The following is a 17,073-nucleotide window of genomic DNA, read 5'->3' on the forward strand; positions in this document are numbered from 1 at the left end:
TATAACGAACGTTAACTTCAACAATACTTCCTGACTGCAGTTCAATTACTCACTACCTACACACATTGTTTTTCACGTTGTGAGCGTCTTATATATATATATACCAGACAAACATATATCTAGTAAATGCTAGGGCATTCACGAAGGAACAAGATAGTTCTAGAAACATGGCGTGACACTAGTCACGTGACCTCGCTGACGCAACAATATTAAAATTAGTTTTGTCATCCAACTCATGCATATTTATAGGGGACATTAAAAATTATTTTAAAGGCATATCATAAAAGAATGATATTTTGATAGATTACATGAAGTACCAGTGTTCATAAAGTACTGGTATTGCATAAATTAGGAGTATCATACATGATGACTTTGTAGTGTGCATAAATTACCAGTAGCATACATGATGTATCTATAGCATACATAAAGTACCAGTAGCATACATGATGTATCTATAGCATACATAAAGTACCAGTAGCATACATGATGTGTCTCTTGTAATAAAGTACCAGTAGCATACATGATGTATCTATAGCATACATGATGTGTCTCTTGTAATAAAGTACCAGTAGCATACATGATGTATCTATAGCATACATAAAGTACCAGTAGCATACATGATGTGTCTCTTGTGATAAAGTACCAGTAGCATACATGATGTATCTATAGCATACATAAAGTACCAGTAGCATACATGATGTGTCTCTTGTGATAAAGTACTACTAGCATACATGATGTATGTATAGCATTCATGAAATACTAGTAGTGAACATAACGTGTCTGTAGTGTGCATAATGTACCAGTAGCTTACATGATGTGTCTGTAATGTGCATTAAGCACCAGTAGCGTACATGACCTGTCTATAACATGCATGAAGTACCAGTAGATACAGGATGTATCTGCGATATGCATAATGTACCAGTAGCATACATGATGTATCCCTAGTGAGCATGAAATACTAGTAGCATATATGATACATTTTTAGTGTGCATAAAGTACCACTATCATGCATGGTGTATCTGTAGTGTGCACAAAGTATCAGCAGCATTCCTGAAGTACTGGTAACTTTCGTGATTTACTAGCAGTGAGTATAAGGTCTTGCTAGTGTGCACAATAGTGGTAGTGTGCATAAAATCTTATTGATATGCACAAAATGCTGCTATTATGTATAAAGTACCAGTAGTGAGCAAAAGGTACTGTGTATGAAGTACTGGTAATATACACAGGTATAAATAGTGTACAAAAAAAATTATTAGAGTGCACAAAATACTGTTACCTTAAGAGAAATACTACTACTGTGTATAATATTGTCAATGTATTTAATGTAATGGTAATAAGTACAAGAAGTGGGTAGTTTGCATGAAGTACCAATGGTGAAAATAAAAATAATGGCAGTGTGGGTGAAGTACCATTGGTATAAATCAAGTACTGGTAAAGTGCATGAAGTACTGGTAGCATGCATGAAGAATGGTAATGTGTGTAAAGTACTAGCACTGTGTATTAAGTATTAGTAAGTATTGATAATGTGTATAAAGTACCAACAGTGTACATGAAGTACCAGTAATGTGTATAATATACTGGTAAGTACTGGTATTTTGCACCAAATATCACCAGTGTGCTTGAAGTATCAATAATGTACTTGAAGTACTGGTAATGTGGTAGTGTACATGAAGTTTAAATGATGAATACTCTAATACAACACATTGACTGAATTAGAGCTAAAAAAATATAGAACAACAAAAAAAAAGAGAACCTGAAACCAGTTTGACTAGTTGAACAAGGCTAGTGATTAACAGAGTACCTTGACCTTGGAAAAGTAGTTGAGTTACATTTCCTAAGATGGCATGTTTAAGATAAGAGACTAGTGTTTATTTTACAAATCTGTGGAAGACGTACGTTATAAACATATGGTAACTGTGGCAATTTATTGAATGGATGGAGTACATTGCTTTCCTTAGTCTGATTTTATGTCAATTAAGCTATGATTTAACTACTGTTTATATTATATTCTTTATCTACCTATGTGAGTAAAATGTAGTTAGCTTTTTTGTTAACTAAGTATTTCTTTATTTTATTTGATAGTTCCTTTTATTTGGTAGGTTTTCCTCATGTTTTTTTTGTGTGATAAGAATTTTAGGTTACATTAGCTTAACTGTTTTTTCTGTGGTTTCTATGAAAATCAAAATTGCACAAGTAGAACATTTATGGGTATTTATTTGTGTGTTATTAAATATGTATATGCTAATATTACAAATGTTTCTTCTCTTACTTTCCTAGAATCTCCTTCACAGGGTGCAGGTCTTCCACCTAAAAGTCCAACCTTATCTCGGTAAGGCTAAGATTTTAATTTGAACTCATAGTGCTCGAATCATTTCTCTTTTTCTTTCTTTCTTTTTATTTGTTGACATGATTTGGTTTTGAGTACCAATGCTGTAGTTTCACATTTATACTTATAACCTATACATGCATGTTTTGTGGTAATTTGAAAAAGTTCTATGATGCATTTGGACTTAATTATAGGTATGATGTCATCAGTGTACAACTGAATTCATCTGGTTTGGTGGTTATCTATTACATGCAACACAGTAATTTAGAAATGTAGTGGGATACAAGTTTCATATTTATTATGAGATGGCATGATCACCATTTTTTTGCTCTGTCCTTTAATTATGTTTTTGTCTGTGATTGAAAATGAAATATGAGCAATATTGAAAGTTATGAGGTTCATGTGATGTAAGGAACAAAAATTTTTTAGTGTTCTTCCTAAAGTACAAATTTAATGCCAGATGTGGTGTCTGTTTAGGTTGTTTAATTTTATGTAGTGTAATACGTGTATATTAACAACCTAACAGTTCTCCTTTTGCACTTCAAAGCCTATGCTAACAGCTATTTATACTTGCTTGCTTGCCATTCTAAAGCCCTCTCCAACAGATAGGTAACTGTCATCTCTACTCTGATTATTCTTATCTCACTCCATTACGAAGATGGTCCTCTGGATCCACTATTAACCAAAGGTATGGCTTTCTGAAAACACTGACATAGAAATCTATAGGTAAATGTTGAAGATACATTTTGATTTGGTTTTAGATGAAAAGTTTTAGAGGTACTCACCCACATACTTAACTTTTATATATGAAAGTCATAATTGGGTTCTTTATTATTCGAAGTTAAAATTACCATTCTTGATGCCCACCTGATCAAGGGAAGATTATATTTTAACTATTAATAAATGACTAACTTTTTAATCTATCAAGTAGCAGAACATTTAGTTAAAGTATATACTTAGGGATCATAGTAAACGATGCACTGTCTCAGTTTTCACTTCTTAAAAACAATTGGCAGAATAGGCAGTACAATGAAAGATGTAATCGGAAGCATTCTTTCTTGACCTTTGTTAAATCACCAATAACTTTAGCTGATGTTTTTTTTTAAATTATATAGGTACATGTTAGCATTTTCTACATAAATACAAAACAGTAGGTTACATGCAGTATCTGTTTTTGATAACAGTTAGCAAATTTTTTATGCATATTAAATTTTTCAGAAAGGATCAGTGCTGCCCTTCTCCAGCTACAGTTCAAGCTTTGCGACAAGGCTTAGCTCATGCACATCCAGACACAGTACCCCACACAGCTAATGGACAGAGCTCACCAACAGTGTACTTTGGGCAATCTCGTCGCTCCAGCATGCTGTCTCTAACAGGTATGTGCCAAAGGTCTTACAGTTTTTAGTATTGGTGTATAATTTTCCTTGTGCTCTACACACTGCACTACAAATGGTTGTAATTAATTTCATTTTAGTTCTTACTGTGACACTTTTTATGAAATTGTTTATTTAAGGGTCAGAATATTATCTAAATTATTTTTAAAATATTTGGACTATGTTATCCTTAGGTTTTCCACAACTAAAGACAACTTATTTAATATTCTCTGGAAATCACCTGGCAACAGAAAATTAATTTTTATGACATCTATTTATTATCATTTCACAGACACAGTTACAATTATGGGTTTCCATAAGTCACCTTGTATAACATTCTATTTTTCAGTTTATCTATTTACTCTTTCTAGAACCCTCAGAAGTAATCAGTCATCATCCAGTCTTTGTAAAGGACACATCAAAGTTCTGGTACAAGCCAAACATTAGCAGAGAAGAAGGTAAAGTTACTAAATGGTTGCAAATATGTTTACCAAAAATGTTATTGTCATGGTTTTCATTATTTTCAGACCTGAAAGAGTTATATTTATAGGGTATTCCAAAAGTATTCTTGTCATAGATTTTATTAGTTTCAGAACTGTTAAGAGTGCCATTAAAATCAAAAATTAAAATAAGGAGATAAAGCTCTAAGACTGATAAAACTGTAGTTAACAAGAAGTTGTTTTATTTAGAAGAAACACAATAAGATGAAGCTTATAATTTATTAATGTAATTTAAAGTACATAAATGATAACAATTCTTTACATATAATTGTTGTAGAAAATGGTATACAATGAATAACTTCAGATAAGCCATGTTTTAAGTGGTAAACATGTTATGCCACTTGATTTATTTAATGTCTTACATGATAACCATCATTTGTGAAATGCTCTATTCAAAATTCTTTTCAAAAAGTATTAAATTGCCTAAGAGTATATACACTCTAATATGTCTATATTAAATTTACATTTCTTCAAGGACTAATCAGACACTTTCACAAAACTTCATATAAACTCAAATGACATTCAACTTTACATAATAATGCGAACTTAAAGAAGGCCTTAGTGCTAGAAATATTTTGTAATTACACCTCATCAAAAGTAAGCTAACCATGTAGATCAGAACTAAGAAATAACTTATAAGTTAAGGAAGTAAATTCTTTGTAATAAGCTGACTAGAAATACAAATTTAATAATTCAGTACATAAGAAAACTTAAATCTATAAAGATTAAAATACATTGACTTGTCAGATGGTTATCCTCACTTTAATCAATGTTTTAGCCATAATCCTAATCACATCTCATGGGGTTTGGCCAGCTTAGGAGATTTACATTAGTCCTCATATACTAAGCTAACAATGCAAAAGGTGTAAATAACTGTAAAAACGATAATCAAGCTATATTAAGAAAATTAACTTTAAGGAAAACGTACTCTGTCATCACTTACAAAACAAACTAAAACCAGTTGTTTGCTCCTAAGAGCTACATTTCTTAGTAGTACACAAAATCTGAATAAAAATGTTTCTGTTCACATCCAACAACAAAAACTGATAGAAGATATAAAAAAAATCTCATAATGATAAGAATATTAACCACCTTTAACAAAAAGAATAATGGTGTTCTGTCATTGGTTCCCTAGAAAAGTGTGAGAATTAACAAAAGCAAATCTCTGGGTAACCCTTCCAAACACTTACAAGTGATCAACTAAAACCAATTAGTTTGCCATAAAAAATAAATGGCTTCTAACATGTGTTACTGTTTCACTATAAAGTTGGTGTCAAGGAAAAATTAAAGTAAAAATAAAATATAATTTGATCACTCCAGTGTAAAACAAAAATCCCATAATTAAATTAACCAAAGTGTTGCACTAGCGAGAATTTATGAAACTACCCAAAAGTAGCATGTAAAACCAACTTATCAGATGTCATGGTCATACCTCTCACTCGCTTAAGTTAACAAGCAAACAGTCAAAAGTAATAAATAGAATCAAACATTAATAGATAATGAAATATATACAATAGTTTGTTTGTTTTTTGTTAAGGAAAAGGCTACATAATAGACTATTTATGCTGTGCCCATCTTGAGTTAAAAACCCAGTTTTTGTCAGTGTGAATCCTCAGAGTTACTGCTGAAGCACTGAGGGGCATAAATAATAATGAATGCAATAAATAACTATCAACAGGTAGTTAGTTCAGTCTCACTAAACTAATATAGTCATGCTATGCTATATAATGAGCTATTATTCAACTTACAGTAGCTAGTGAAAATTAATACTAATGGGTGCCTGACTCTCTAAATTTGTCTATTATTTCCTAATTGAATTTGAAAAAATTGTTAAGAATTTAAGGTGTAGTCATAACAGTTTGAAAAGGTTGAGGTATGATGTAAGATTTTTAAGTTCAAGGTAAGAGACAAAAAAGTTCAACAGAATGCAAATGTCTTTATCAAGCATATAACTTATATACATATTGGAAGAAAAAATAACCTGTACATATGAGTTCTTTTAAAAAATTACTTCAATATATATATCAAAAGAGTCAACATAAATATGCATGTTCTACTATTTTCTGTTCTGACAGCAATCACCATGTTGAAAGACAAGCCTCCTGGTACTTTTGTGGTACGAGACAGCAACTCCTTCCCTGGTGCCTTTGGGCTTGCCCTAAAGGTAGCAACACCTCCTCCGAATGTCCAGAATAAATCAGGTAGTGTTTATTTAAAGCGTTTTGTAATATACTTAATATTTAGATAAATCGATCATAACACAAGAGACATATTACTACACTTTTGATGGAAAAGTATAGATCTGCCTTTGTAAGTCTTTGGTTCATCTGGTTTCTCTAATTGTGATTAATATACATTTTTGATCATATATAGTTTCCAAGTAACATGAAGATAATTTGAAGATATAATATTTAGGATTTAATACAACTAAAATAAGATTACTTGTAGGTACTAGTAAAGCTAATGCAAAGAAATCACAAGTTCAAACCATATCCTCTTTCAATTTGCAGGGGACAATTCAAATGAGTTAGTGAGACATTTCCTGATAGAACCAACTTCTAAAGGTGTTCGACTGAAGGGATGTCCAAATGAACCTGTTTTTGGTAACTGTTATTACACTAGCATGACTTAATATTTAAGTCTGCAGGGCATCACTGACTTAAATATCACTAGTTTGATAAATCTAGTTAACTTTATTCAGTTATTAGAAATGCCCAAAATTTTGTGAAAATTTCGTTATTTTTTTCATAGACTAGTCTGAAATCTGTCTTTTATAATGTGTAATAGGACAATTTGATATAATTTTTATTGAAGTACATGTAAAGTCAACCTAAATTATGACAAGAAGTTACCATAATACAAAACCATTTATTTTATCTTTATGCAGCACCATAAGACAAAAAAATCATAACTTTTGTGAGTGATGGCTGGCATATTATTATGATAGCCAACTTTAACTGTTGTACTTTGAAATAATTTTAGTCCATCTAGTATATTACGGTACATTTAGCAAGGGCACTTCTACCCAATTTACTGAAGGAATTCTATAGCAAGGTAAAAACTGTGTATAGTGTTTACGTAGAATCCAAATAATGTGACTTAATTCAAATAAAAGCCAACTTAACCCACTTTATGTTTCACTTTACAGCTATGATAAGAATACTAAATAAAAACTAACAATACAATACCTAAAAAAAGCAGGCAGAAAACAATTCTTGAACAAATGTGTATGAGTAAGATAAATTCTTCTGAAGTACTGAGACAATTGAAGAAAAAACAGACTGCTGAAGAACCTTACTGTTTCACAAAAAGAAATTAAAACTATTATTATTTTTATAACCTGAACAAGTATTAGGAAAAATTTATCACTAAACAAATAAGCTATCTGGGATTGGCTACTGAACTTGAAAAAGGAACCAAGCAAGATAGGGATGGAAGTGGACGTATAACTTGATCCGGATAATGATCACATAGTAGACTAAGCCGTCTGGACTTTACATGGAGAATAAAATCCCTACATTACTGGCTTCCCCACTTTGACTACTGAAAGCTTAGTGTTTGAATAGAATCTCAACTTTTATCACTATACCCTTCTTTTAGTTAACTTTAGAATACTACTTTTACAACTGCTTTACAATAGAGTAACATTTTACAATTGTAAATTCTGGTTCTATTTGTTTTAGCAGTGAGGAAGCCAGTAATGTAGGGATTTTATCCTCCATGTAAACTAATGAGTTTAACATTCTTAAAAACTGTATGTAGTATGTGGTCATTTGTCAAATATGTTGTGATGAGTGACATTAAAGAATTAACTGTTATTAACAATAACTACTAATTGGAATTATTTTACTTCCAGGAAGTTTATCAGCTTTGGTATACCAGCATTCTTTTACTCCACTTGCTCTGCCTTGCAAACTTTTACTTCCAGCAGCAGGTTAGTGTATAAAGTAATGTAAAAATAGGATACAATGAAATATATTTAAAAGAGGGCCTACTAAGTACATAGTGTCTCTTACAGATTATGTAAATACGTGTAAATTAACTATTGTTTCCCTGTAAATGTTGGAGTGATTCTAGAACTACTGTAACAGAATAGGCAGGCATATGTCCACCATATAAACATGTGAAACTCTGATGACACTTGTAGAATGCTTCCAAAACTTAATCAGTGGCTGGAATGATATATATGCTGCTCTTTATGAAGAGAAATACTCAGAGAGATTTTTAAATGATATTGAGTGAAAAGACACAACATTTGCAAGCAGGTAGCCTTCAATGTTCCTCAAGGAATTAGAAAACCCCACACACTACAACATTTTGGCCAGCAACAAAATCCAAAACAACACTTCAATCCAATTTGTGGCAACACCCTCATCGACAAAGAGAAGGTTATGACTGTGAAAGAGAACCTATTTTCTTGAGAAATACTGATAAAGAAACTGTAATCACACCATTCTTTTTCAACCACATACCTATCAAGCCTCCTGATACAGCACCAAAGGGTTTTTGTGTCTTTGGTCTGCTTTAATGTGCACTTAGAAGTTGTAGTCCTAAGTTATCTAGTTCTTGGATAGCTGCACAAGAGGAAGCCAGATCATTGCAGGCTGTTGTTAAAAATTAGGGGAAGCAAGCAGAGTATGATTGCTGAGGATCATAGATCTTTACTAATAGTATGGTAAATTTAAGACATCGTTTCCAAAAAGTGTAAAGGACTTTGTGTAAATTACACATGTTATATAAATATAAAAATTATCGAAAAATTAAAAATTTGAATGGATAATAATTAAAAAGCTTTAAATTCTGAGAAAATTATGTAGATTAATGTTAAAAAATACCTCTTTAAAAGTAGGATCATATGTATAAGATCCTAGTAATTGTACTCATTGCAGGAAAAAGAACATTAATTACCAGGTGAAATAAAAAAAAGATTGAAATGACCAGTAATACAGTAATTGAATCAACAACTGTGTTATTGTTGCTAATGGTTTTTCATTTCATTAATTCAGTATCTATCTCCTGATCAGTCACAGATAGGTGTGTTTTATGGTCTTATGGCTCATGAGTTTTTTTTTTATCTTTAGATATCTTGAACAAAACTTCATTTAAAAAAAAGAAAAATACAATTTTTGATTAAAAAGTTATTGAGCTTTAAATTCATTTACGTCTATCATATAAGAAACCTTAAAAATTGTATCTAAACTGTTTGTCATTCAAGATAAAAATACTTCTTACAGTAGATTCTAATGAAGAGTCAACTGAAGTTATTCCAGCTGAAGAGACAGGTGCTGTATCACCTTTACTAGTTCAAGGAGCTGGTAAGTGATGATGTACTATAAAGATGCATTTTATATAAATTATAAGAAGAATAAGAACAATCTTATGACTACCTTGTATAAATATTCTAATTGAAGAGGGTTTATTAAGATTCTGATTAAAAAAAAACAATTTATGAATTTTAATTTATAAGTAATTTCAAAAAACTTTTGGTGTGCAGTTTATAATTATTTTCTTTGATAAAATATGGTAAAAATATAAAATATTGTATCTGCCAAAGTCTGATATTCTTCCTTGAAGAGAACTGCATTTGTATCCCAAGTGTATTGTATAGATCGCTGTTAAAACATTATCACTAAATTATGTTTAAAAACTTCAATATTGATTTCTCTAGATGTTAAGTTATAGTAAAGGTATTCATTCCTACAAGATTTTATTTCTTGATTTGTAAAAATCGTTTGTCAACAGAACAACACAATTCTATCTTTTATGTTTCACAGTTTTGTAAGAATGTGCAAGGGCTTCCTATCTCTATATGAGCTGTAACACAAAGTTTTTATAATCTTACTATAGCTGAATTGTTTTAAAGTATTAATGTAATTTCCAATTGGTTTTGAAATGGACAATATGTAAACATTGTGGAGACAGAATAGTTACTGGCAGCAAAAACACCACTTCCTTCAAAGTGAAATTTCTTTTAATTTCCAGCCTGTAATGTGCTATACCTCAGCACAGTGGACATGGAGTCTCTTACAGGTCCTCAAGCTCTTCGAAAAGCTATTGGAGAAACTTTAGCAGCCAAACCTGAACCAGTACCAACAGTTGTTCATTTCAAAGTCTCTGCTCAGGGAATTACCCTTACTGATAATAACAGAAAGTAGGTTTTTATTTCGTATTCATAAGGCAGTGTGAACTTAGTGAAATATACTTTAAAATTAATAACTATACAGGGATCAAAATATTACATTCCCATATTCCTGACGAATTTCATCTCTTTAGTTGGTTTTCCCGATCGGGAATGCATGGTCCATCCATATTTCTTTAATTATGACCAATGAAAGTAAACATATTGGATGGATTAAATAAAAAAACAATTCATGAGGAAATACAAATTTACATGACTGAATGTAATCTTTCTATAGCTTTCCCTCAAGTGAATGTCATTTTGTTTCATTATTTCTTTCCCTGCCATAACTTAATTCAAAAAAGCCAAAAACGTTTGTTTCCAAACGCCCTTTTGTATTTTTACAGTTATTTTTTTTCTTTCTATAAAGTGTAAGTATAAAAGTAAAAAATGTCCAGAGAAATAAAACTTTAAATTCAATGGCTAAAATTTGGAACAGAAACATATGGTACCATTTCACCAGGTAAATCATGGCAACAAGCAACAATAAATACACACTTATAAACATGCTTAGAAATCCCTAATTGTTAAGAACAGCCAATTAGATCTGGACCAACCCATCATAAAATATGCTTAGAGAAATGTATCACCTGCTATTTCTAACAAAGGTAAAATTATATATATACATTAAAACTTAAGTTTTACTTGCAGACTTTAAAGTTTTGCTTTGTCTCTCCTGTTAAAATTAAAACATTTATTAGTCTTTAAACATACGTTTTTGAATTACCTAAGCAAATATATAATTGTAATTGTCATATAATTTTGTAGCCATAAGGTCATTTTTAACACTGGATTTCTGCTTGAAATCACCCAGTAAATAATTACCCTATAAACACCAGAAATATCAAAATTTATCAAAGGAGAGAAGTCAGAACTTTATAAAATCACAAACTTATAATTTCTTATAATGGGATACTTAATAATCACAGAGTGTCCTAACATTAGAAAATGCATTAATTTATAAACTGTATCTGTTCCTTCAGTCCTCAGAGATTCAGTAGATTATTTTTTGTTAACATGCTCCATGATGCAAAAATGTTCATGTATTTGTAAAGGTACTAAATATTTATAACTGTTTTCATAAGACATCTTTTGTATAGGTTGTTCTTCAGAAGGCATTACCCATTGAACAACATAAGTCACTGTGGGGTTGACCCAGAAGACCGTCACTGGGAACAAAAAAATAGTGAAGGACGTATAATAAGTTCCAGGTAAAGATGATACAAACCTCAACTTGTTAATTGTTTAGGAATGTTTTTGTAGCATTCTTTCTTTTCCATCAAATATAACCATCTAAACTAATTTAGTAATAATATTTCATTATTTTATGTAAACCCATTTATACCATTTAAAATAAAAATAAGTCTTAGCCATTAGTTTTTAATTACAGAAAAAATGTCTGTTTTGAACTCATAACAGTTTAAGTTTACATACAGTAGTTAGTAGCTTGTTTTAAAAGAAAAATGGACACAGTCAGTTATAAATTTGAAAGATTAGTTTAGTAGGTATATATACATAAGTATTAATTTCATTGCTTCCTACTTTGATTTATATGAAAAACGGTATTTAGGTTGGTAGATTTTAAAATAAAAAATAAATAATATTTTGACATAACTTGTTTTTTCAGTCACAAAAGAGCAACATAAATATAATAGTAATAAACTGACAAAAGTAATACAAGTAGCATTCTATTACAATTCAGCCATCATCACAACATTTTAAAATTTATAGATAAGGAAAAAATGTATCATTTGGATATGTTGAGAATTTGCTGAAACACTTGTTTAATTACACATATTAAATATTGAATTTTAATAAATTAAAGAAGGTTTTTCCATCTGAAAGACACATGAAAGCTCAAGGAACCTAAAAAAAAAGTTATTCAAGTACAAGAAACATTAATAATTGATGATTTTTCTTTTTCCAGTCATTGTTTTGGGTTTGTGGCCAAAAAACCTGCCAGTAAGACTGATAACCAATGTCATGTTTTTGCTGAGCTGGAGCCAGAACAACCTGCATCAGCCATTGTCAACTTTGTGACAAAAGTCACGATGTCAGCGTCACTCCAGACAAAATCTAATATCATCTAGATATCTGAGATGGAAGCTGACCTCACCAATATTGTGCAGACTTAACCTTGGTGAAATTTGTGTTTTGGCTAACTCCAACTTGCATCATGAACAACGTTCATGCTATAACTAGCTTGGATATAAGTTGTAGCTGACTTGAACTTCTATCATAACTAACTGTGGTCAGTGCTGTTGCTAGAATAAATGGTCATCTTTTTTACTTGTTATAGCTATAGATAACCAGCATTGTGAATAGAAGCATTTTATAGTGATTAGTTCTTATTGCTTGCTAACTGTCACTTGAAATATGCCTAACAAGATGAGGCATAAGCTGTTGCTGGTTTTATTTGCAGTAAAATGATATCTTTTGGAGTTTAGTTTTAATTTTGTATAACTCAGATTTTTCTCTAGCACTCTGACCTTGGCAGTAACCTATTACTCATGAAACCTAGCTGTAACTTTCATGAACATGTGTAAAGTTGCTAAAAAGTGACTGACTGGTAACAGATGGTTTGAGAAGAGCCATGGAGCAGCTGTTCCTCATAGACTGCCTAAGAGAAAGGAATAATGGTAAAATAAATGTGTGAAAACAATTTGGAAGCTCCACAAAGAAAACCAACTTGGAATGTGAATATTGTAAGAGGATTTTTCACAATCACTTTATAATTTTGTTTTCTTCCTCTTTGGATTATTATTAGACTGAGGCATCTCATTTACTAACAGAATTGACAATTTAAAACAGAATGAAGGTTAGATGGTATTTTATGGAATGTATATTATGTTGAAGTAGACAAACTATAGGATATTTAGTGTATAAATATTTACATGTGGGATAACTAATCTCATAGTAATAGTTTGAAATGCATTTTGCTACGTGTCTTCTGACATATATATAAGACATGTGTAACAAAATACAGCTAAACGGCTGTAAAGAATATTGTATTCATTTAAAACTTGGGATATTAGAAATCACATACAATAATAAAAATCACAAAACAAGGAAGTTGATAATCAAAACATTTCCAGAAGGTAGAACTTTCATCTTCAGGAAATCAGTTTTCCTCTGGAGGAAGAAGACCTGCTTCCCAAAAGAGTTTAGGATTTGTTTTTTAGTGTGGCAAATATTTTAGAATGAGTGTGTGACACTTTCAAAATATATATAAGATTAATGATACTATTTACAAGTGGGTAACTGTTTTATCAAATTTTGTTTTATCCTAGTTTTATTACCAGGTGATTTCCATTTCAGAATAACTTGTCTTACCAAAGTAAATAAATGATGCTAGAAGTTTCACAGTTGAAAACACAATTTTGGATTACTAGATGGTATATCTTTAACTAGTATGTGCTTATCATTGCAGAACTGCTTAAGTTGAAAGGCACCTGGTCTCCTTGTATTGTACAAGATTATGACATGGTGCTATTTCCTAAGGAGACTAACTTTCATACTTAGATTTGAAAGGATAAGTGAAGAATGCAAAAACGATTATATGTGGTTTTCTATATTGCAAATAAAAGTACTAATTAGAATTGTTTAGTAGCTTCTTGAGAAAATGTAATAAGGTTCTTTTAATGCTCTAAATACAAATGTGTTTGCAATACTTTAACTGAACGTTACTACATGTTCTTCTGAAACCACATTCATGCCACATTTAAGTATAGTTCTAATGTTATGTTTGGTGAGATTCTGAAATATTCTCATCTCCAAAACCTTATTGTTATGTGCTATATAACTTAATAATATTACTGGGCAGCTTAAAGGCCAAGAACCTCATTAAAAGTAATTAAACAAAACAAAAGTATGATCACAGTATATCAATATATCGCTCCAGTAGTGAGTTTGGAAAAGAAAAGGGAACACTTCAAGTTTATGAGGTATTTTTCACCTTTAATAGAAAATATTTTTCTACTTGTTACTCATGAAAGGGTTAAACCAAACAGATTCACATATAATAAGTAATTACAAAGTGCCTCAATATCTATATAAAAACTAATTAAAATGTTTAAAAAAATGATTATATAAATTAATTAGATTATAATAAACTGTTTCAAGAGGTTCTCTAAACTGATATAAAATTGTGATTCAACCTTTAGTAAACTTGTTTTTGTTTGTCTAGACTCTAGAGCATTACAAGTTGTCAAAACCATGTAATTAAGGCAAGGTTCTTACCACAGTGTACGCAAAATTAAATTATGAAAAATTAAAATATGTTAATAAAAGCTTTTGGAAAAGTAATAACTCCTAGTTTATTCTGATCTATTTGATTATCTGTGTGATCAGGATTAATAATATTAATTTGTTCACAATGTTACTGTGGGAATAACCAAGTACTCTATGGGTGTACGTCTGTATTTGCTTCTCCGCGATTAAAGACATCTACTAAAGTTATTTTTTGATTTGAAGCAACTTAGAGTAAGCAACTGGTGTAATTTTTTAAAAATATCATGAAACTTTACAAAGTATTTAGTGTACTGGGTTTAATATTAATGTTGTTTTTTTAATTTGTAATGCAACTAATTTATCTCATGATGTGATAACTATGAACATTTTGCCACTACCAACATGTTATTATGAAAGACTAGTTTTTCACTATTAACAGACTATGAGAAGAGAATCTCCAAGTGTGAGTGGGTTATATTTTGGTTTAACACAAAATACACTGAAGTAATCTGGTGAAGTTGCAACAAGCTTAGAATCAGTCACCAACATGTAACCAGTTTTTGTTCCAATGTACTTTTTATAGATATGTCTCAAAGGATAGTATTAAGATAACGTGTTATAGATAGATGTATTTTGTGATAATGAGTTGTTTCAATAAATTAGTGAAATGAATTTCTGAAAATGTTATCAAAAGATTGACATACAACCTTTTCAATAGAGAAATAATTTATGAAAATTGTTGTTGCTTTTTAAAGTTTTATCTTGTCTGTGTAGTCGATCTTTCTCAATCAGTGTGCTTCCACTGGGTAGTTATTGCTTGACTGGCTAATTAATACTAATAATATAATAATTACTACCATTTTATTTTATATTATGGTATGACTTTAACAGCATTTTTGTTCTAATTGTTTTCATGGGTACATTGGGAATCGTCTAAAACATTCATTCATTTTTATCATTGATTTAAAGCTACTAAATGGTGAGGCCATAATCCTGTGCCAAGAAGCTCTGTAGAATGTATAGTTTTTGTTGCTTGAATAATAAATTATGAAAAGTTATTATCATTTGTATCTAGTATATATATGTATGTGTTATCGTATCATGCACTATTTTAAAAACCTGTAAACTTTTACATTTTTAGAATTAAAATGAGTTTCAAACAGGTATTTACCTCAAATAGTGAAAGCCTTTCTTTGTTGATTATGATCTTATGCTGTCAACAAAGATGTTACTCAAAACTGTGAATGTCCTTTATGCATTGCAGAACATGCATAACTTACAAATAATTCTCCACTTTCCCATCCTCCACGTAACTTATTGTGCATGCATCTGGAAATCTTTCATAAGCTCTGCTTTCCTGTCATAATTAAAAAAATTTTAAAGTTACAGTCATGATGAAAATTACTTATAGCCAGGTTGTGGGGAGTTGGGTGGGAGAGTATTTCAGAGGTAAGTACCTGTTTGAAATTCATTTTAATTCTAAAAATGTAAAATACTGAAATACTATAGGCCAGCATACCTACATTGAAAAGGTGTGGGAAACAGTGAGAGTGAAAATGATACAGAAGTAGTTATAAATTTATAACTTACAGGACAAGAAGATAATAATATAGGCTATAAAGTTGTAGTTAAACAGAGACAGAGTAGAATGCAGATCCAGAACTGAATAGCTACATTTGAGGGAAACTGTGATGTGGACCAGTCGTATATAAAGCAGGGTACATCTTCACCCTAAACACCCTTCAGTCTCTACAAAAATAAAAAGGTTGGTTATGGTGGTAGTGTTTTATTGTACCTGTAGAGACAATGATGGAAACACAGGTGGTGAGATAAACAAGTAGGAGGAAACTATGTCCTGCTCCTGTAGTGAAAGGTTCTTGGGGGAGCAGCACCATGAAATAATATAAGTGGACATACTACAGGGGCTGTAGCACCTCTTTATCTACATCTTAAAAGACCAGTGAGTCATGAAACTGGCCAAATTAGAGGATGGTCATTAAGCTTGGAGCTCAACAACTTGAGGAAAATGCAATGGCAACATCAAAAATAAAATAGAAAAACAAAAATAAAAACCTAGCTGATATCCATCCTGAGCTGAGACATCTAGTTAGAATGGATATCCTATCTCAGATATCTCTAATGCGACATAAGAATGTGCATGCAAAGCTGGGAAAGGTACCCACTGAGGCATTATCAGCTATCAGAGGGCAACACCTTCTTACTGAGTCCCAACACAGAGGGTGGAATTGTGTCTAGGACACACACAGACGTCAATGAATGTGCAAGAGTCCTGACTAGTCAAATATATGTAAATACAGAATCTTCTAATAAAGGAAGAGACTTGTTTTTTATTGAAATATTTTCAATCCCAGACACCCTTGGAGTAGGTAACAGACAATGCTGGGCAGTGTAGAAAATAATATGGTAACCCAAATAATGTTAAATAGAGAATAAAACACCAGCTAT

General features: G+C 31.1%; 1 protein-coding gene across 7 annotated transcripts in view; it reads left to right on the plus strand.

Moving 5' to 3' along the window:
- LOC106467511 (tensin-like) overlaps positions 1–15,665 on the plus strand; it is a 43,013-nt gene extending 27,348 nt beyond the window's left edge. For 6 of the 7 annotated variants that reach the window (XM_022395710.1, XM_022395708.1, XM_022395711.1 and 3 more), the window contains 10 exons: positions 2,278–2,329; positions 3,545–3,702; positions 4,071–4,157; positions 6,275–6,400; positions 6,710–6,802; positions 8,056–8,133; positions 9,434–9,514; positions 10,182–10,350; positions 11,478–11,588; positions 12,305–15,665. In XM_022395710.1, the coding sequence (XP_022251418.1) occupies positions 2,278–2,329; positions 3,545–3,702; positions 4,071–4,157; positions 6,275–6,400; positions 6,710–6,802; positions 8,056–8,133; positions 9,434–9,514; positions 10,182–10,350; positions 11,478–11,588; positions 12,305–12,467 (1,118 nt within the window). In that variant the 3' untranslated portion in view covers positions 12,468–15,665. The remainder of the gene's footprint in view (positions 1–2,277; positions 2,330–3,544; positions 3,703–4,070; positions 4,158–6,274; positions 6,401–6,709; positions 6,803–8,055; positions 8,134–9,433; positions 9,515–10,181; positions 10,351–11,477; positions 11,589–12,304) is intronic. The other variant, XM_022395707.1, reaches the window with a different exon arrangement.
- The last annotated feature ends 1,408 nt before the right edge of the window (positions 15,666–17,073 follow it).

This window comes from Limulus polyphemus, unplaced genomic scaffold, assembly GCF_000517525.1.
Source record: "Limulus polyphemus unplaced genomic scaffold, Limulus_polyphemus-2.1.2 Scaffold2640, whole genome shotgun sequence".
Classification (NCBI taxonomy): domain Eukaryota; kingdom Metazoa; phylum Arthropoda; class Merostomata; order Xiphosura; family Limulidae; genus Limulus; species Limulus polyphemus.